Source organism: Mustela lutreola, chromosome 17, assembly GCF_030435805.1.
Source record: "Mustela lutreola isolate mMusLut2 chromosome 17, mMusLut2.pri, whole genome shotgun sequence".
Taxonomy (NCBI): Eukaryota; Metazoa; Chordata; class Mammalia; order Carnivora; family Mustelidae; genus Mustela; species Mustela lutreola.
Genome location: NC_081306.1, coordinates 37,549,398 through 37,571,456, shown reverse-complemented (window position 1 = coordinate 37,571,456; position 22,059 = coordinate 37,549,398). Strand labels below are relative to the sequence as shown.

The following is a 22,059-nucleotide window of genomic DNA, read 5'->3' as shown; positions in this document are numbered from 1 at the left end:
CAATGGGGACAATGGGGACTTTGTTGCTAAGCATATAGATCTGCTGATTGAGGACAGAAGTCACCAGGAGGGAGGAGGAGGATCAGGTCAGGTCAGAAGGGGACATCCATCGGGTCCTGGGGACAGATGGCAGAGGATGGCCTCATGGGAGGAGACTGGTGGTGTGGTCTAGGCTCCATCCAGGGAAGGGGTGAAAAGCATGGGTGGTTGCTGGGGGTGGGCGGCTTTCTCTCCCACCCTGCTTGCCACTCTGCCCCTCCAAAGAGCCAGGAAGACAGTAGGTGCTTAATCAGTGTGCATTCAACAGTGCAGGGCATTTGAGGGACAGACAGATGTAGGTCTGTGTCTGCTTGAGGACAGCCACCTGCAAATTAGGAAGGGCACTCCTCCCTTGTAGAGTTACAGAGGGGACTAGAGGGGTCGTAACAGTGATGACACTGGGCCCGGGCTGCCTTTGTTCCTTCAGTAATCCTGCAAGGAAGGTGCTGTTATTTCTACTTTACAAGTGGGGAAACTGAGCCCCGAGTGGGAAGCACCTGGGTTCAGGGCACACAGGCTAGCTGGTGGCAGAGGCAGGTGATGGATCCTGGGAAGGCCACCTTCAGAGCTCCCAGTCGAGGCTGGCCTAACCGAGGGGGTGGCGTGGGGTGGCCTTCTGGGTCGGGGGTCAGAGAAGGAGCCCCAGAGTCCCAGGAAAGATGGGGTGGGTTTTGGCCACCTGGTCGTGGGTCCGATCTCTTAGGTGACCGTGAGCTGTCACTGTGGGAAGGGCTGCAGTTTGCATCTGGAGACAAGGGGACAGGCACCCCCTCCCAGGAGTGGTGATGGACAGGCCCGGCGACAAGGCTGGGGGAGCCCGAACCCACACAGTGAGCAGGAGGTAGGCTTGCACCAAACAGACGGCTGGCCACAGTGACGTGGGCACAGGTGAACTTCTGCCATGGGGGGAAAGGACAGAACCGGGGAGGTGGGAGTGGGGCAGCGGCGATCCCGGAGGGCTCCAGGGTCAGGAGCCCAAGGCCTGGCTGGTGGCTGCTACCACCCCCGGCACCCACCCCATCTCCTTCATGCACAGTCTAACCCTGACTCCCCCGGGAGTCAGGCCCTCAGTTGCCATAACAACTGGATCCCAGCAGTAAAAATAGTAACATTTCTTATTCAACTTTTTTTTTGCTCTTTGAGAAAAAGAAAATCCAGTTTGAGGTTTGTGTTTCCCTTCAGGGGTCTCCTCTGGGGCCCCACTGAGCCCACTGCCAAGACCTAGGGAAGGTAGACCACAGGCTGGGGCCGGGAGGAGGCCAGCGGGCCAGCAGCCTGCGGAGCTCTGGTCCCACACCTGTGGCTTCCCTCAGCTTCTGGATGGCTGCACTCAATGATGATCGATGCCCCGGGCTTGCCCTGGACTTCCTGGGGAAGAGGGGACCACAGGGAGGTCAGACCCCTGGGGGCTTTCACTTCTATAAAGTCAGCAGGGACCTTTTTGGAATTGAAGTTGAGGGCAGAAGAGGAGGTATGCCTGGCACCTGGGGACAGGTGTGTCCCAGTAGGACTAACAATAAGGCCTGGGTCGGGGGGTCCCAACAATGGTGAGGGAGGTTAGGGTCAGGGAAGAAGCCATGAAATGCAGGTTCAGAGCTCCGATCCTGGGCAGGTCCTCAGGCTGTGTGACCTGGGGAGGGTCCCCTGGTCCCTCTCAGTCTCTTTCCCTCCTCCATTGAGAGGACAGGAGGTGTTGGTCCCTGTACCCATGAGCCTCTCCCAAAATGTAAAGAGACAACTGAAACAAGTTTCCTGAACGTGACTTATTCTCTCCTGGCATCGAGTACTCTGGACGGAATGTCTTTTCTGTTTCATTTCCAACAGCTGCTCGTCGCCAGCCAGGGATCACATGTAGCTCGTGAGTGAGTACTTGAAATGTGGCTTGTGTGACCCAAGAGCTGCATTTCAAATTGCATTTCATTTTGTTTAACGTAGAAATAACCAGACACAGGAGGCTGGTGGCTTTCATGCTGGAGGTCGCCGCTCTGGGAGGTCCAGATGAAAGTTCAAAACCTGCAGCTTGCTCTGAGGAACTTTCCAGTTCACCTGGAACCTTGACCTCAAGTCCACCTGGCCAAAACCCAAATTGTATCTTCCCTCAACTCCCTGCTGCTCCTCCCTTGGTGTCCTCCCCCTCTATCCACACCCACAAATGTCATCAGTACTCACCCAGCAGGGCCAGCCAGAAGCCTAGGGGTCACCCTTCACTTCTAAAATCCATTTGACCTCCTAAACATCCCCAGACCCCTTTTCTGGTCCCTGTCTCCAGCCCTCCCTCTCCCCGCAGCCTGTGAATGCCTGTACCCGCAATTCTTCTTGTCCACACTAATCCTGGGTGTCTCTGTGCCCAGCATTTGGGAGTGCAGAAATGAATTCCATAGGGTGGCTTTGCCCTGGGTGAGATTATTTCCTGAATGTGTACTAGGATCTCAAAGAAAGCCTTGTTATTTAAAATCACAGGGAGCTGGGGTTTGGGAACCGAAGGGAAGAGAGAGGAGAGGGGAAGGAGGTGCCTGCCTTTCAGTTTAGACACCTGTCTTTCCATGGTGAAGGCTCTTCTGCTTCCTTCAGTCCCCAAAAGTGTCATCCGCTCCTGTTGGTGGTTTCCCACAGCCTATAACCCGAACCAAGGTCTCCTAAAGGAGAGAGCTGCATTTCGTAGAAGATGGGGGGTGGGGTGGGTGAGTGGGCAGATCGTGGGTACGCTGCGATCCGACACTAAAATGCGCGTGCCCCTGTCTGGGGGTCGTGAGGGTTCCTAGAGTCACAGTCTCTGGGAGTGGAGAGGTTCCGCCAGAGACTGCGGCCATTCCCGGGCGGATCCCATGGGCCGTCGCGCCTCGCAGGCGCTCGGAAGCAGCAGGCGCTGGCCTTGGGGGAAGCGCGAGCTACAAGTCCACTCCCCCGGCCGGCCACGCCGGGGGCCTGGACGCCTGGCGCACCAGCAGTGTCCGCTCCCTTTCCAGCCCAGTCCCGGCCGAGGACAGCGGGGCTCCGTCTAGCAGGCCGTGACCTCGCTCTGGAAACTACCGGGGGAGGGCACACCCGGAGAGGGAGGGAAGGGGCTCCAAGGGGAAGCCCCCATCCCTCCCTATCGCCCCTCCTCCTCCCCTAGCCAGCCAGGGCAGGAGGGGTCTGCGGGGCTCCGGGAGGGGGCCGCGGCCGAGGGGACTAAGGCGATTGGCCCGGAGCCCCCCCGCCGGCTCCGCCCCCGCCCCATCTGCTAGGGATTTGGCGTCGGCGTCTCGGGCTCCGGCTTGGCTCGGCTCCAGCTCGGGCTCCGCGCGCCCCCTGGCCGGCCCCCGCCCCGCGCCCGCCTACCTGCTGCTCCCGCGCCCCGCGCCTCCCTCCCTGCCTCCCGCGCTCCCGCCTCGCGCCGGTTGTCGGAGCCTCGGGCTGGGTGCTGATGGAACCGCCGCGATGTTCGCTCCCCGGCTCTTGGATTTCCAGAAAACGAAGTACGCGAGGTGAGGTTTGGGGGCGCGTGGGGAAAAGGGGAGGAGAGGGGGCGTGCGGGGAGGGGCGCGCGGGGAAGGGAACGCGCGCGGGAGGGGGACGCGTGGGGAGCGGACCGCACGGGGAAGGGCGCGCGGGGAGAAGGGGAGGGGAGGGGGCGAGCCGGGAAGGGGACGCGCGCGGGAGGGGGAACGCGCGGGGAGGGGGCGCGCGGGGAGCGGACCGCACGGGGAGGGGCGCGCGGGGAAGGGGACGCGCGCGCGCGCGGTCGGGGGGGGGCCCCGGAAGGGGATGCGCGGGGAGGGGGCGCGCGGGGAGGGGCGGTCGAGGCTCTCTCCCGGCCCCGCGCCGGCGGCCTCGCTCCCCTCGCCGCGCCGAGAATTCGAGTTGACAAATGGACCCTAGCTTCGGCCGGAAGAAACCAGCAAGGAGACTTGGCGGTCTTTGGGAGAGTCTCGCCGCCCAGCTTTGCGCCGCGGAGCGGAAGGAGCGCGGGTTCCCAGCGCCTGCTCTCCTGGCGGCGAGCCCCGAGGCGAGTCGCTTCATCTCCCGGAACCTCAATTTCCAGGTCTGCAAAACGGGGATAATGAACGTCCCCGTCCCTGGGCACCCCGTGAGGCACTTTGCGTGGCTCCCGGAGCAGAGTAATCGCTCAGTTTTATCCGGTGTTTCTGTTAATGAGAAAAGGTGTTGGCACGCCCCAGCGGGGTTCCCCCAGTATCCCCTACACTGCCCTTTCCCTCACCGCGCCCCCACTCCCCCCCCAGCCTTCACCGCCCCCATGACAACTGGAGGAATGAGTTTAAAGCTCTTTTTAGGTGGGGAAACTGAGGCTTAAAACCCAGGGATTGCTGCTTGTCCATCTTGGCATTTTCACAGCCCTGAGGCTCAGTTTCTCCTAAAATGGTGATGGCAGATACCCCCCCCCCTCCCCTCCCCGCCGGACTGCGGAGTGGAAGCCAAGCTCCACCTTGCACTGATTACAAGTTAAATGGGGGAGGTTCATAACCATTAAGTTTCTCTGAGATTTTTTGGGGTCTGCTTGCCTGAAAGCCGGCAGGAAAACCTTTCCTAGAAGTAGCCCTCAGGCCCTAGAGGTCTTGAGGGAGGACAAGCTGTTTCAGGAGTGTGGGCGTTTGCCTGTGCTTGGGCACCCAGGGGGGGCACCCAGCCTGCTCTGCTTGACTTTTTGCCCTGCCCCTTGGGTCTACTGCTTCTGGGTGGGGTAGGCAGGGGGTGAATTTGAGACAGAGTGGCATCTTTTTTTTTTTTTTTTTTTTAAAGATCCCATTTATTTATTTGACAGAGAAAGACCACAAGTAGGCTGAGAGGCAGCCAGTTAGAGAGAGAGAAACAAGCTCCCTGCTGGGCAGAGAGCCTAATATGGGGCTCTATCCCAGGACCCTGAGATCACGACCAGAGCCGAAGGGAGAGGCTTTAACCCGCTGAGCCACCCAGGCGCCCCAGAGTGGCATCATTTTTGATATTCACATCTATGTGGCTCATTGTCTCCTGACAATTGCTGAGGGTCCCTGTCCCCAGGAGGTCTCCACACGTTCTGGTCAGATGGCAGAGCTTGATCAGAGATGTCCAGGCTGAGCATGGCATGGGTAGGGGGGAGGCTGTGCATGTCTTCTTCGTGAGGTTGGGGAGTCCCACTGGAAGGGGGCACATGGGGAAGTTCTTGTGGGTTTTCATTTGGCTGGAAGGTGGGAGGGACTGGCTGCCCCAATCCATGGAATCCTCTCTGATATGGGCACTTAGATTTTCAAAGGCTTGTTCTCAACGGTCCTGTATGCTATTCTGAGGTAGAAGTTGATAGAGGGTTTGCTGGAAGGAAAGGGCAGATTCCAGGACTTGAGGCCGCAGGTGCAAACAGGCGCAGAATGAGCTCTGAAGCCTGTACCATGGTACCATGGGCCTTCGCCTGTCCTGCATCTGCTGTGTGGTCTCGGGTCAGTGTCTCAACCTCTCTGGATCTCCGCTGGTTGATTTGTAAGGACAGGAGGGTTGTTCTGAATGAGCTGTAGATTTGGACTCTGGTGCTGCCCTCCCTGGCTGGGTTAGAGCTCTCCAGCTGTGCCAGGGGCTGGACCAGGAGCTTTTTCGGTTCTGTTCTATGGGTGACAAGTCCAGGGAGGAAGTAGAGGACATCAATTAGAACTATTTCTGTTCCCTTCCTTGTGGCATGGCCCTTACCCTGGCACAGCCCACAAGTTAGGTTCTTAATAAAGGCTTCCTGATTGAGTGACTTTAATAGTATGAGCTAGCGTCATCCAGTAGAAATGTCACACCAGCCACATGCGTAATTGTACGTTTTTTAGTAGCCATTCAATTTAGTGTGATTGGTTTTCTAAGGCAAAAAACAGTGAAATTACTTAAAAAATGTATTGTAATTGATCCTTAATATGCAAAATGTTGCATTTCAACATGTCATCAATATGAATGGATCATTCATGAGATACTTAATATTCTCTTTGCATTTCATTCTCTCAGCAAGTCTTTGAGATCTATTTGTGTATTTTATACTCATGGCCCGTCTCGGTTTGGACTAGCTATTTTTCAAGTGCTCAAGAGCCTGACATGCCCGGCGGCTGCCGTGTTCAATAGCACAGGAATATCCTCCAGGACGAGAGATGTGCGTTTGTTTCATTTAGTTCGGGCTGCTGTAAGGAAGCACCGTAGACTGATGGCTTATAAACAATAGAAAATGATTTCTCGTAGTTCTGGAGGCTGGAGGTCTGAGATCAGGGTGCCGGCATGATTGGGTCCTGGCGAGGGCCATCTTTTGGGTTACGGACTACAGACTTCTCGTTGTATCTTCATGTGGCAGAAAGAGAAGGAGCCGCTCTCTGGCCTCTTAGAAGGGCACTAATCTCATTCATGAGGGCCCCATCCCCTTGAACTAATTATGTCCTACATGTCCCACCTCCAGATGCCATCACACTGGAAATAAGATTTCAGCGTAAAAATTTTTTGTGTGTGGGGGGGCGCCTGGGTGGCTCAGTGGGTTAAGCCTCTGCCTTCGACTCAGGTCATGATCTCAGGGTCCTGGGATCGAGCCCCACATCAGGCTCTCTGCTCAGCAGGGAGCCTGCTTCCCCCCTCTCTGCCTCTCTGTTTCTTGTGATCTCACTCTCTGTCAAATAAAATCTCTTAAAAAAAAAAAAAAAGAATTTTTTGTGGGGAGGAGGGAGAACACAACCATTCAGCCCTTAACCTTGTTCCAAGTTAAATGCTGTATGATACTGTAAAAGATGTTTTTTCTTGTTGAGCCTCTGTTTTTCATTGGGTGGTTGGACCAGCTCATCTTTCAGGTTCTAACCGGAACCCTTGAATGGTCTGCCTAGATCAAGAAATACATTTATTATGAAGCTATAGGAATTAAAGACTGTAGTGTTGGTGCAGGGCTAGGCAGATTGGCCAGTGGAACAGAATAAAGAGAGCAGAAACAGATTCATGCCTATAAAGACATTGGTTTTTGAGAAAGGTAGTATTGCTGATCAGACGAGGCAAGCTTCGTCCATTGAATAAACGGTACTGAGACAATTCGTTATCCAGACAGAAACAGTGAAACTGGAGCCCTACCACATTTCTGGATGGATTAAAAATCTTAGAAGTGAAATTTTTAAAAAATGAAAACTTTTAGAAAATAGGAAAGACTATCTTTTGGATTTCGTGTTAGGTAAAGATTTCTGAAGGCACAAAAAGTTAAGATCATTACAGGGTAGATGGGTAAACCAGACTGCATTAAGAATTATGGATTTTTAAGAAATATTTTATTTATTTATTTGACAGAGATTTCAAGTAGGCAGAGAGGCAGGCAGAGAAAGAGGAGGAAGGAGGCTCCCCGCGGAGCAGAGAGCCTGATGTGGGGCTTGATCCCAGGACCCTGGGATCATGACCTGAGCCGAAGGCAGAGGCTTTAACCCACTGAGCTACCCAGGCACCCCAAGAATTATGGATTTCTAGTCACTGAAAAATGCCATGAAGGAAGTAAATTTGAAGGATATATTTGCAGCACATTTACCCACCAAGATAATTAACGTCCAGAACATGTAAACAACTACAATGAGAAAAAGACAAACAAGAGGACACAAAGTGTAAAAAGACCGATTGTTTTGCAAAAGCTGCTCGTTTTTCGTTGGGGATCTTCCCTGGAGGAACCTGTGCACACGTGCGTCACTGGAAACGAACAAGAATTTTCTCATCAGTGTCGTTCGTGATAAGCAAGACCTGGAGACATCCCAAAGGTCATCGGTAGCATGGTGGATATCCATAAAGACCCTGCAGGAGGGTGACTTTCCCATTTAGTCAGCCGTGTTGATAGATCTCATAGATGTGTTGAGTGATAGCAAAACACAAAGGAAGGTATGAATCCCATCATTCAACGCTTAAAAACACGCAAACCAACTGTCGTTTAGGAATGCAGAAGAAGGAAGGTATGTGGAAAGCAAGAACACGATTATTGCAAAATCAGCTCAGTGGTTACCTCTAGGGGAGGGGAGAATACACAGGGTGCTTCTGGGTCCTGGCAGTGTTCTAATTCTTGACTTGGGAAGAAAACCAAGCTGGATTCTCTGTGTCCTACAAGACAGTTCCCATTCCCAGGGGTAGACTTACGCATGTGGCCACACCTTCCTGCAAGGGAGGCTGGGAAGAGTCGTCTCCGCTGTCTGTGCCCATTGTTGCCTCCCTGGGGCCCAGAATAGCACCTCATCTGAGTAGGTACCAGTTAGATCTGGTGAATGACTAGTGGCTGTGCACCTTTGGGCAAGGAAATTAACCTCTGGGCATTAGCCAACACCTGTGGGTCTCAGTTCCCTGTGATGCTCACTGACTGCCCAGTTTATAAGGACCAGGTCTTGGGGTGCCCCCAGGAATGGCCCCCATCGCTCTGTTCTTGCCACGGGTTTGAAGTTGCCGCTAAGGCCACATGAAGGTCAGGGCCCAGCTCTTCCCACAGCGGTATCCTTGGGGAGCAGGAGTGGAAGGAGCTTGGAGCTTGTGTTCTGATTCTGCTCATCTCTTTGCTGGGTTCTCTTAAGTAGGCAACTTCGTCACCGACCCATGGCACCCTTCTTGGACCGTGCACCTTCCTTTCACCATCTCCTTTGGCCCTTAGCTGTTGGGGGCAGAAGTTACTGTTTTTTTGTTTGTTTGTTTGTTTGTTTATTTGACAGGCAGAGATCACAAGTAGGCAGAGAGGCAGGCAGAGAGAGAGAGAGAGAGAGAGGGGGAAGCAGGCAGGGAGCCCGATGCGGGGCTCGATCCCAGGATCCTGGGATCATGACCTGAGCTGAAGGCAGAGGCTTTAACCCACTGAGCCACCCAGGCGCCCCAGGAGTCACTGTTTTTTATCCTTACATGGTTTGCTCCTGGTCCCAGAGCACATAGTGAGGTTCATATCTGGACCGTGCTTTCCTTTTCTGCCTCCCACACAACCATGGGGATCTCGATCCCTACGGTCACCTGTGTTTGTGGCACAGGGCCAGAGCTCGTGCTCTCTGTGTGCCGCCTCCTTCGTTCACCGACAGGCCCGTCCTGAGCAATGATGGGGCCAGAGCAAGTGTCCTGCGGGAAGCCCACACACCATATGTCTGAATATTTTAAGTTGAAAATCTAGCTAACAGGCTTTTCAACAAAACAGGTTCTGTCCTCTTGGGCAAATATACTTCTATAATGACAAAAATGGAACACTCTGGTAAAGCGTGGACCTCGGGCGGTTGAAGGCTGGCCGCGGGTGCCTTGGCATTTATAGCTGGACCAGCCGTGCCTGAATGGGGAGTAAGATAGAGGCATGCATAATTTGTTCATTGCTGTATATTTCATACCAGTTATTTTTCTCTTCATTGCAGCAAAATCATTAATTATGTTATTTCCATTCAAGATTTTCCCTTTAAGTTGGGTTCTAGTAATCATCTAGAGTTGTGTAATCCAGGGCAGTCGCACTAGGCCACCTGTGGCTCTTGATTTATTTACTTATTTATTTATTTATTTATTTAAATTAATTAAGTAATTAGAGTCCCCTCCATGCCCAGTATGGAGTGCGACGCTGGGTTTGAACCCACTACCCTGAGATCAAGACTTGAGCTGAGACCAAGAGTCAGACACTTAACCCACTGAACCATCCACGTGGCCCTACCTGTGGTTATTTAAATCAAATCTAGGGGCGCTTGGATGACTCAGTCAGTTAATAAGCATCTGCCTTGGCTCAGGTCATGATATTGGGGTCTTGGGATCGAGTCCCATATTGTGCTCCCTGCTCAACAGGGAGCCTGCTTCTCCCTCTCCTGCTCCCCCTGCATGTGCTCTCTCTCCCTCTGTCAAATAAATAAAATCTTTAAAAAATAAATAAATAAAAATAAAAGATACCCCACAATTATAAAGTAAACCAAATATATAAAAAATTGATACTCTAGAGTATCCAAACTTTTCTTAAATTTGAAAGGCAAAATACAAATGAAGATTAATAAGCATAAAACTTGAAGTCAGAAAGTATTTACGTAAAATAAAGTATGTGTATTTTGTTTATTTAAGGGCTTAAGTACAGCTGAAGTATTTTTATTTTATTTTATTTTATTTTTTTGCAAGTGTGATGGAGTCTCCTCTTATGAAAAGGAAACTTCTCACCTCTAGAGCCAAGGTGAAGAGTAGGTATCATGTCTCTGGTGGGCACATCGGGCCCCGATGAGGGCAAGTTCAGGGTAAATACGAATTTATGAATCGTGCATGGTATTCCTCGGCTGCCATGTGCCCCTGTTGGGAATTCTGGGTCAGGTCCTGAGTATATATGGAGCCTGGAACCATGGGCAGAGTGGGACACGGCGGCTGAGACCGCTGGGCAGTGACTCTCGGGTAGGCACCCGTGCGCCATGTCTCCCGAGAGCAAGGCTTTGATGGATGGGTTAATGTGGCTTCCCTCTGACCTCAGCACTGGGGCTGGCCATGTCCTCCCCGTTATCTGGTGTCACCCACAGACCTCCATAGCACATGGACACGGTCTTTTCTTTCTTAATGTGATAAAGTATACCTAACATTGCATTTACCATCTTAGCCGTTTTTAGGTGTCCTGTTCAGGGGCATAAAAGCTCGTTCACGTCACTGTGCATCATCACGCCCACTCTGGTCCCATCACATACCCCCTTCCTGCCTCTCCTCCCCCGGCCCCTGGCACCACCGTCTGCTTTCCGTCTCTGGGACTCCGATGACTCTGGGGATCTCTCGTAAGTAGAGTCATATAGCGTTTGTCCTTTTGTGGCTGGCTTATTTTACTCTGCAGAATGTCCGCAAGGTTCATCCCTTGTGTCTGAGTTTCCTTCCTCTAGGGCTGAACAGTACTCCACTGTATGGGTTTGCAATTGTCTTTGGTCTCAAGGACACGGGACAAGAGAGGTGGAGAAGTCCTCTCCTGGGTCTTGCCTGGGTTAAAGTAGATGGCTGGGGCGATAGCTCGGACTGTTGCCAGTGATGAGCACTGGATCCCCCGTGACCCAGATGCATGAGGATCCTTTAAGTTGGTTTGTGGGTGTTGGTGAGAGCAGGACCCTCTAAGGCCGCTCTGCAGGGTTCTCCATAGATCAGTTACACTGGCGTCACCTAGTGCTTGTCAGAAATACAGAATCGCGGGCTCCATCCAAGACATATGGAAGCTCATGCTTTAGGGGAGGACTCAGTTTCCCAATAATACCATGTGAGTGATGGCAGAATTGAAATGTTGACAAGCATGCAGGGAAAGATGGGCACGGTTTCTGCTCGAGTGCCCGGGGCTTGGGGGTGGGGGGGCTGGTGCTTGAGGGTCAGCCATGTACTCTCAGGCATAAGTAATAACAGAAAACCTCAACTTGAACTGGCTTAGAGGAGAGAGAAGGAAGGCAGGACAGAGGAAGGGAGGTAGAGAGAGAAGGGAACATCAGAAAAAAGAAATGAGTTTGTGTCCAGAACTGAAAAAGTTCAGGAGTGTCTGGGTTCAGGTGCAGCTGGATCCAGGGTCTCAAAGAGGACCCGGGCTGTCTCTCTTTGTCTCTGGGCTCTCTTTCCTCTGGGGGCTGCATTGTCTGGACTGCTCGCAGCCTTTGTGGACCCAGAGTTTCTCTTTCCTGGCAGAATCACCACTATCCTGGACTCGAATGTCTGTGTCCTGGCTTGGATCGCATGGCCACTCCTGGGCCTGTCACCGGGGTCAGGGGGGAAGGGCTATGTCAAGTCTAGATCCTTTGGAGCATGGAGTTTGGGAGTCAGGCATGGCTTGTCAGGGGTGATGGTATGTGGTTCCACCTGAGCCCAGTGGAGTGAGAGGAGGCAGGTGTGGCCAAAAAGGAGAGAGAGTGCCATCAGATAGGATTGCAGCTTGTTGCGTCTCCTGAGGCGGGGGTGGGGGTCAGTGTGGGGGGGAATGGAACATTCTGGAGCCCGATAGTGGTGGCGGCTTCTCAACAGGGTGAACGTGCTTGTCACCCCTGAACTGGACCCTGAAAACTGGTTAAGACAGTAAAGTCTACACTGAGAATATTTTACCATGATGAAAAAAAGAAGATAAATAAATAAATGAAACCTAGCTGAAAATGGGCACACATGTAGGTCATTTATTAAATGCAAGGGAAAGAGGAGGAAAAAAAAAAAAAGGAATGTGAACATCGATGCAAGGTTATTTCATGAACCTTCCAGATTCTGACTTTGCCACTTTGCCCCATCACTGTCCCGGCTGCCAAGTCCGATTCGGGGTGCCCTGCGCTGTTTCCTTAACCTCATCAAATCCAGAATTCACCCCCCATCTTCCTGTCAGATGTCCATGTTTCCTGGGCCCGAGGTGTCCAGGCCGGGTGTTCTGGAGGTTGTCCCAGTGTGGGGGTCCCTGGGTTCTGTTTGGGGGTCTCGTGGTTAGACTGAGGCTCCATGTTTTTGGTCTCCATGTTTTTGGTGGAAGCGATGCCAGTCCTTCTAGGCGCCTCGTAACGGGCAGTGAACCCCAATCGCTTGCTCACGTTGATGTCCTCCAGGTTTTCTGTCTATAAAAGTTATTGTTGGTTTCGGTAATTGGTAGCCTTTGCGGGGAGGGATTACTTTGCGATTGTGTAAATACTCCAGTCCTCACCTGATGAAAACTTTCATTCATAAAAGCAGAGAGAAGAATGAACCCCCGACGCCCTGTAGCCTGAACTTGACGGTTACCAACGTTTCGCCAAAGTTGCTTCATCTTTCTTCTCTCTGCCACCATATTTGATGACAAATCCCGGAGGGTCTGATTTCAGTGCACATCTCTAGCTGGTGAGGACAGGTTTTCCCTAACCTGAGAGTGTTGGCAATAATTCCCTTGTGCTACTGATGCGCTTGAATTGTAACTTTTACCTAGTTTTAGAGAAGGTGTATTTCCTTAACCACATGGGGCTCGCGCTGTGTTAGCTAGCATACCTGTGGAGGCTAGATCAGGTTCAGGATCACGTTCTTGGCCAGAAAGGGAAGACACTTCACCGTGCGTCTCTCCGGGGGGGGTGTTAGACATCTGACTTCCCCATTTCCGTTGATGCCAAGATTGATCTTGGGGTCCCTTGGCTCCTTTTGAATATCCGGCTGCTCAGCACCATCCCCCCGCCTGCCCCCACCCCCCCCCCCCCCGCAAACTTCTCTGCACTTAGTGTACCCAAGTGGTGGGATCTTCATTATTCATCCAAGAGAAAACCATGGTTCATTTTTGGGCAAGAAAGGCCTCCGGAGGACAAAGTGAATGAGTCTGTTTGTAGAGTAGATATTCTAAGATTGTGAGTGTGTGTGTGTGTGTGTGTGTGTGCACATGTGTGTGTACATGTGTGTGTATGTGTGCCTTTGGTCCCAGAGAGGTGTAGATCTCCTAGCAGGCAGCCTCCGTGCTCAGGGATGGGTGCCTGAATCTTGGTCATAGGTAATGGAGCTGGGTGGAAATCCAGCTTCTGCATATCCCCCGCCCTCTGCTTCGGGGTTCCTGTGGTTCTGCCTGTCCCGGGAGGGCCGTCGGTGACGCTAGGTTGGCAGGGCTAGTCGTTCCAGGGGCCGTCACTATGAAAGGGATGTTTTCCATGAGCTCTCAGGGGGGATGTTCTGGATTGTAGTCCCATCGTGGTAGCAGGGAGGGGAAGACCACCGAGATGGGGATGGGTCAGGGAGGCCAGGGCGGCCTCGTCTGCGGGAGGCTGCAGGCCATGCGTTTTGGTGGCAGAGCCAGGGCCATGGTCCCCGAGAAGCCCTTGCATCCCTAAGTCAGGGTCTGGCTGTACTCTGCTGGCCGCCTTTATGAGCCTCATTTCCTCTTTGGAAAAATGGGCTAGGAAGCATCGCCGCCGCCCCCCCGCCCCCCCCCCCCCCCCCCCGCAAGCTCCGAGGGCTTTGGAGGGGAGGTGAGGAGTGACTTCAGATTCATTTCAGGCTCTGCCCCAGGGAAAGCGTCAGTGAACTGAGCAGGTGTAGGTCCCAGGCTCAGGCATAGGTCCCAGGCTCAGGCAGCTGTCGCCTGGAGGAGCCAGGGGGTGGGGTGTGAGCGAGCCTTGCGAACCGTGGAGTGCTGTACAAACAAGCCTTCTGGTGTCACAGCCGCATCCCCAGATGGGACTGGACGCACCGAGAAGTGATGGTGCTTGCTTGCCCGGGGGCCTTGTGGCTGGTGTCCGGAGAGGCCGACTCTTAAGTCACAGATAAGCTGCCTGAGTTTGGGTCTCCCCAGCAGCAGACCCCAAGACAAGGACCCAAAGGCAAGCAGCGAGTGTGAGAGGTGATCCCAAGGCACATCAAGAGAGTGGGGAATGAGCCCAGGGAAGGGCACGCAGCCGCCGAGGGGTTTGTTAAGAAGCAAGCTGGTTCTGCTTGGGAGGCCGTGTGGGGCAGGCGTCGGATGCTCCCCACTGGGCACAGAGGCCTGGCACCCTCCTCGGCTCACTGTGTCCCTGGCATAGGCCGAGTGCCACAGGCAGGAAACCATTGCGCGCTTGGGTGTGGGGGGGTGGGCTTGCCTCTGCTTTTGTTGCAAGGACTGTGGAAGGCCCCTCGCCCAACCTAGGATTTCTGGTTCAAAAGGTCTCTCACTTGCTGTCTTCCAGCAACTTCAGTGAGGCAGGGGACAGGGGTGGTCCCTGCTTCAGAGATGGGGACTCTCATTATCCCAGAGGGGAGGACGTTCCCCAGGGAGCCGCAGGAAGGGTACGGCGCTGGGGCTGGGGTCTGTCCAGGTCTGTCCGGCCAGTCCTTCCAGGTACACACCTCCAGGTGCTGTCCACATGGAATGCCCTGAGGCCTGTGTTCCCTCCTACAGACGGTGACAGAGTTCCCCTGTCCCCTTCTCACCCCTTCCTCAGTTTCCCCCTTCCTGTTCCCACTCGCTTTCCCTGGGGATTTTGATCTTGAGACCACTGTGGGGAGGCACCGGCCCAAAAACTCTCTCCCAAAGCCTGAGCCAAAATGCTGTCTGCACCCAGGAGGGGCCTGCATTCATGAATGGACACAAAGAAGCATCCTGGGGCCAAGCTGGAGAAGGGGAGGCTCTCAGGGCCCAGGGCCAGCTTGGCCCTGGGCTGCCCTGGCCTCTGTGGGACAGACAGACAAGATCCCCTTTTGTGTGGAAGCCTGGACGCATCTCTTTAGTCCTCTGTCCTGGGATCCCAGGGCTGCCCGCTGCCAGGCACGGCCCCGTCCGGAAGGGCCGGCCGCTCTAGTTTTCCTGGGAGAGGAAGGCGGCTTCTCTCTGGGGGCTACAGCCCTGGGCCTGGGCTGGGAGGAGAGGGAGAAACTGCAGCAGCTCCGAGGCTGGACCTGACAAGAGGGGCGGTGAGCAGCTGGGATGTGCTGGGGGGTCCAGGCGGTGGGGTCCCGGCAGGTCAGCCACCCTCGGCCCCGCCTGGGGCAGAAATGGTTTAAAAAGCAATCCTCCACCCCTCTTTTTAAAAAAATATTTTATTTTTAAGTAATCTCTACACCTAATGTAGGGCTTGAACCCACAACCCTGAGGTCAGGTATTCCATGCTTCACCCACTGAGCCAGCCAGGCACCCCGAAAAGCATCCCTTTTCAGACCCCACCCAGACCTAGCCCTCGGGAGCGTGGGGCTGCTCTGCGGGCTTCTGCGGGATGATAACCTACAGGAGAGCCTGCCTTTCGCTTCTAGTTCAAACCCCAGACCCGCTGGGGAATCAGCACCTAGATCAAAGTGTCAAACAGTACCAGACACCCCCCCTTAGGCGCGCTCCAGACACTGTCCCCCACTCCCGAGGGTACCCATTGTCCAGGTTTTTATCACCAAAGCCTCCTGTGGCTGATTCTTTGAAATTTCTAGAAATAGAGCCGAAGAGCGGTACCGTGGTCCAGCGCCGTGTCTCAGATGCGCGCCGGGTTCCCTGTGCAGCTGCCGGCCTGTCCACCCAGTCCGCCGTTCCATGGTGTGGCTCCCTCAGTTTCTGTCCCTCCTGCCCTGGAGGAGCATTTTTGGGTAGTTTCCAGCATTCTCCTTGCGACCAGCCGCTTCCCTCCCCCAACTCTGATGCGGTCGTTTTGAGAACGCCTGGTCTCGAATACGGATTCCAAATACGGACTTCCGTGTTTAAGATTTTTTTTCGATGAGATTTTAAAAAATTACTGATGTAGTAGATGGACACTGGAACCGGTGAAACAATGAATGCAGAAATATAAGGGAAAAAAGTAGTGTTTCCCACCCTTCTCTCCGAGGTCTCTCCCCTAGGGTTTCCCATCACATCTTCTGCTTTTCCCGTTCAGCTCCTGGGCCCGTCTCTTAGGTTGCATGACCTTGGACTAACCTCTCATCCTGGCTGGATTGACCCAGACGTCTCGGGAGTCTGTCTGCTCCAAAATTTTTGGAAGGTTTTAAAAGCCGGGACTTTTCTTAACTTGTTATCTCTCAAGTCGTAATGACTTCATAAACACTGAGATGATGGGCGATTCAGGTAGTTGACATGGGCCTTACCTGTTGTATGCCTGCCTGTGCCCTGGTACCAGGAAGATGAAGGTAAATTGGGGACAGGCCCTTGTTTGCAGTTTGGGGGCCAAGACCGACCCTGAAGCACCCACGGCCATGTCGCAGGTGCTATGATAAGCGTTGCAAGGGCAATTGTGGGAGTCCAAAGAAAGGAGCCACTCTCTCTGCCTAGGAATGCCCCAGGAAGAGAAAGAAGGGGTCCATGACAGCAGCGGCTTGTGCAGAGACCTACAGGTGAGAGAGAGCTGTTTACTCTCCAGTCCAGATGGGGGTGTAAGGATCAAGAAAAGCTTTTCAGAGGGGCCTTTGGACTTGGGCTTTGAAGGCTGAATAGGAGTTCTCCAGCTAGAGAGGAGGGGAAGGGATTTTTAGGCAGAAGAAAAGATATGTGGGAGGCCCAGAAACATGATGGCTATGGGCCATGGGGAGGGCTTTTTTGGGGTGGGGAAAATTGTGGGGTCTAAGGCAGGGATAGGAAACAAAAGAAGCAGGTCCCCATGGGACACAGGCTCTTTTTGTTCTTGTGTTGTGACCAGGGTTTTGCCCAGGTGTATGAGATCTTTGAGTCTTGGTGTTAGACTTTCTAAGATGGGAGGGACTGACAAAGCTGGGGCTTGGGGGGGGGACTGGGGATCATGGGCCACTTGTGACCAGGGTTGCTGTGACCACTGGCCAATGAGGCAGTGATTTTAGGAGCTGGGAGAGGGCTCTGTCCCTTCCATTCTTTGCCTCCAGATTCTCCATTCTGGAGAGGAAGCCCAGATATGTTATACTATCATGTAAAAGACTGATGGCAGAACCAAAGACAGGGCTGAAAGGGGGCGTGAGTGCAGTGCAGAGAATAAACCAGAAGTCTGAAGGTCTGGGCTCACATCTCAGCGGCACTACTTCCTAGCCTGTAGTTCAGCGTCTCTGAATCCTTGTGTAAGAGAGAGGGCAGTCAGAATCTCGGACCTGCTCACTTTGCAGCAAGGCTCAGGCAGGAGGAGGGAAGGGAAAGCCCTTGCCACTTTAAGACAGGACTGGAACAGGCATCTCCTGGGACTCCGGTGCTATATTAGGCAGAACACTGAGCCTCAGCTAAGCATAATTTACTTGAAGGAAACACTTGAAAGTGATTTGGTGTTCCTCTTGGAAAACAGATTTTCTGCCATCCATCCTTCCGTCCATTCAGACAACTTTGCGTCTACCTATACACTTCTTTTTCTACCAAGCTGTGTGCCTATCTCTCCTACTCACATACTCACCCAGCCCTCCATCCATCCATCCATCCATCCATTCGTTCCCCATCTTCCCATTCGTGGATCCATCCACCCAACCTTCCAGACAAAAATCTACTTACCTAGTTACTTGCCTATCAAGCCGCTTGCCTCTCTCCGGTCTACTTACCCACCTTCCCATCCAGCTAGTTCCGAAGCTGGTAACTGGAAATGTATTGGGAAGTATGGTTGTTGTCTTGTGGACAGTGGGAGAGCCAATGCAAACATTTTATAAAGTCACGTTATCTTCTCCTTTTCATGATCAGTTAAAAATGTTCAGATTTGAGATCTGTAATACCGAGGTGCATTGATAATGTCTTTAGGGAGTTATGGGGATAAGGCAACATTTTGCAGCCGCTGAGAAAGCTCTGTCAGCCCTACAAGAGTAGGGGGACATGGGTAGACAGCCTAACTCCAGATGTTGTCCTCCAGGACTTCCTTTATTCTGGGCAGCTGTGCACTGAGCGCAGGGTCAGTTTCCTGGGGAATGAGTCAGGAATGGTTCTGGGGCTGCAGCGCTGGGATCCTGGGACTGGGATTGCCTCCTGACCTCTGCCACAGGCCCAGCTCCCACTCCAGCCTGGCGGACCCCCCCACCTCCAGCCTCTGAGCACTCCTCCACCTTCCCACTCCTTTCCTGCTGCCCTTTGGGCTCCAGAAGTTCCCACTGCTGTCTTCTGTGTGACCATCCCATCGTGTCTGTGACATCACCTCCCAGCAGAGGACTGGTCTTCTGTTGCTGCAACCTTTACATCATAAAAGCATTGGCATAGTGACCCTAAGAAAAGTTTCCCCAACTTTTGATTCGGGAAGATTTTGAATGTGTATCAAAAAGTTGCAAGAAGGGGCGCCTGGGTGGCTCAGTGGGTTAAGCCTCTGCCTTCCGCTCAGGTCATGATCTCAGGGTCCTGGGATCTAGCCCCGCATCGGGCTCTCTGCTCAGCGGGGAGCCTGTTTCCCCCTCTCTCTCTGCCTGCCTCTCTGCCTACTTGTGATCTCTCTCCGTCTATTAAATAAATAAATAAAAATCTTTTTAAAAAAGTTGCAAGAAAAGTTCATGAGCGCCATTCACTTAGAGTCACTGGATATTAACCTTTTGCAATGTTGGCTTTATCACTTTCTCTTCTCTCTGAACCTTTCGAGGATAAATTCCAGGCATCCGGACACTTATCCTCCAACAGGTCAGCATGTGTCTCCTAAGGAAGGGCATTCTCACCCATAACCATTATCTCTCCCAGCCCATGATACAACACTGTAATCTGATAGGCATTCTTCCCTCCAAACCCTTAAATGAATTTTTTTTAAGGTTTTATCTATTTATTTGACAGACAGAGATCACAAGTAGGCAGAGAGACAGAGAGAGAGGGGGAAGCAGGCTCCCACTGAGCAGAGAGACTGATGCGGGGCTCGATCCCAGGACTCTGGAATCATGACCTGAACCGAAGGCAGAGGCTTTAACCCACTGATGCCCAGGTGCCCCCCTTAAATTAATTCTTAAGAAGAAAAATGCCATCCAGAGTGAATCCTATGGGGTGCCTGGGTGGCTCAGTGGGTTAAGCTGCTGCCTTTGGCTCAGGTCATGATCTCAGGGTCCTGGGATTGAGTCCCGCATAGAGCTCTTTGCTCAGCAGGGAGCCTGCTTCTCTCTCTCTCTCTCTCTGCCTGCCTCTCTACTAGTGATCTCTCTCTCTGTCAAATAAATAAATAAAATCTTAAAAAAAAAAAAGAGTGAATCCTATGGCTTCACCACAAATATGTATTTCATTTTCGTGCATTAATGGGACTTCTTCCATCTGTATACATATTTTGACCTTACTATAATCATAATAAGTTATATAGTCACTTTCCCACCTGATGAAAGATATATGGCAAACATTTCCTATCTCATTACACAGTTAAAAAAACTGACTTCTAATTACACACAAAGACCTTGAATATAATCCCATAAAAATTCAGACAGTATAGGGCAATGGGAAATCTCCTTTTATCTCCCACCCAGTCCTACAAGTTCAAAGAAATAAGGGGCAGCCAAAGTCCTCTGTGACCAGAAATCCCAATACCATCCACCTCTTCTCTTTTTTTCCCAGGCATCTTTGGATGCCTTTACCACTGATCTACTGTTAGATATTCAGATTAACTCCTTTACTGGGATTTTTCCAGCTTGGGCTTTTCATGTACCTCACTCAGTGCTTCTCTGTCTCGGCGGCCCACTGATGTCCCAGCTTTAATACTGATGCCTGGGTCCCAGCCGTGGAGCTCTAGAGATTCCAGATGATTTGATCTGGGATGTAGCTGGGGGCATTGGCATGTTTAAAAGCTTCCTAGGTGATTTTTTTTTCTTAGCATTAAAAAAAAATTAAGGTGAAATTGACATATGGAATTTCCTATTTTATTTCATTTTAAAGTAGGCTGCACGCCCAGTGTGGAACCCAACACAAGGTTTGAACTCACAACCCTGAGATCAGGACCTGAGCTGAGATCAAGAATCAGATGCCCAACTGATTGAGCCACCCATGTGCCCCCCAAATTTGCCATTTTACGCTTTTTAAAAAAGATTTTTATTTATTTATTTGAGAGAGAGACAGTGAGAGAGCATGAGCGAGGAGAAAGTCAGAGGGAGAAGCAGACTCCCTGTGGAGCTGGGACCCGATGTGGGACTCGATCCCGGGACTCCGGGATCATGACCTGAGCCGAAGGCAGTTGTCCAACCAACTGAGCCACCCAGGCGTCCCCAAATTTGCCATTTTAAAGTGAATGGCAAATCCCCCTAAAAGGAGATCCTGTACCCATTAAGTGGTTGCTCCTTCCAGCCTGCGGCAACCTCTAATCTCTGTCATTACGGATTGGCCTATTCTGGATATTTCGTATAAATAGAACCATATAATATGAGACCTTTTGTGTCTGGCTTCTTCCACTCATGGGACAGCATCCCATGCTTGAGGTTTGTATGCGTAGCAGATATCAGAATGTCCTTCCCTTTTACCACTGAGTATTATCCTATCATATGGGTGGATAACGGTTTTTTGACCTGCCCGTCCTTGTGCAGCCGAGGTTGAGAACCACTGGCCTAACCTTCAAATTGGAATAATAATATCTACTTTGCCAGGATGTGGTGGGCTTTAATGAGAGGTACATGGGTGGGTCAACCATCAGTAAGAAAAATGGTGCCTGGGCTCTTTGGGCTCTCCAGGAAGAGGTGAAAAGTATGTCTATTCTTGTGGCCTCTTGAGCCATTTTTTTAAGAAGACTTACTTATTTTAGAGAGAGGGAGAACATGAACAGGGGGAGGGGTAGAGGGAGAGGGAGAAGCAGACTCCCCACTGAGCTCAAAGCCTGCCATGGGGCTCAATTTCATGACCCATGAGATCATGACCTGAGCCAAAATCAAGAGTCAGTTGCTTAACTGAGTGAACCATCCAGGTGCCCCACTTTTGAGTCATATCACCTCATGGTACCTGTAGGGTTGGTAGTAGTGTCTCCTTTTTTTTTTTTTTTTCACAAGGAAGCTGCAGTGCAGAGAAGGGAAGTAATTTCCCCCCAGGTCTCCAAGCACCTAAGTAACTCTGCAGAGATTTTCCATGCAGCTATGCCCAGCTCCAAAGCCCTGACTTCATCTGTTTAGAATGGAATTCAGCCTCTGTCCTTGCCTCCCTGCTGGCGTGCACTCTGGATCCTGACTGTATGGGAGCTCTCCATGTGGAGTTGCCTTCCCCTTCCCTCACAAATGCCATGGCCCCGCGGTTATCTAAGCAGAAGGGTTGGCCACAGAATGGTGATTCTGTTCTTCAGAGAGGAGGCAGAAAGGCTCACTTCCCTCCTTTAGTTTAACTAGTAACAGCCTCCTGGAAATATCAACTCTTTGGAGAGGAACGTCCCAAAATCTGGAAGGCTGCTCCTTGCCTGTCAGCTCTGTTCTAGAACATTCTCAGTTTTATCTATATGCTTCATCTGTTAAAAATGAGTCCCTTATCTCTCTACTGGGAAACGGATAAACAAGCTGTTGTACGTCCAGACGACAGAATAGGACTCAGCAGTAAAAAGGAAGGAGGCATCGGAACACAGTGACAACACGGATGGACCTCACATACATGATGCCCAGTAAAAAAGCCAGAGAGATAGGATGGAAGTGCTGAGAATAATCGCCAAGAACAGTAATGTGTGATTTAGGAGGGCCCATTTTCTCCTTGTATAAAACAAGTTTATCTTAGATGATTTTATTTTTATTTTTTTTTAAAGATTTTATTTATTCTTTTGACAGAGAGAGACAGCAAGAGAGGGAACACAAGCAGAGTGGAACTGGAGAGGGAGAAGCAGGCTTCCCGCTGAGCAGGGAGCCTGATGCGGGGCTCGACCC

The 22,059-nt window shown here is 52.0% G+C and overlaps 1 protein-coding gene across 5 annotated transcripts in view; it reads left to right on the top strand.

Moving 5' to 3' along the window:
* The first annotated feature begins 2,737 nt into the window (after positions 1-2,737).
* The window catches only part of MMD2 (monocyte to macrophage differentiation associated 2), a 37,817-nt gene continuing 18,495 nt past the window's right edge, over positions 2,738-22,059 (top strand). For 2 of the 5 annotated variants that reach the window (XR_009349248.1, XM_059154800.1), the window contains exon 1: positions 2,745-3,506. Coding sequence is in view for 3 of the 5 variants with exons in the window: in XM_059154800.1 (XP_059010783.1) it covers positions 3,460-3,506 (47 nt within the window). In the remaining 2 variants the exon portion in view is untranslated. Of the gene's footprint in view, positions 3,507-15,080; positions 15,286-16,461; positions 16,681-22,059 lie in introns of those variants that run through there. The other 3 variants (XM_059154805.1, XM_059154804.1, XM_059154803.1) reach the window with 3 other exon arrangements.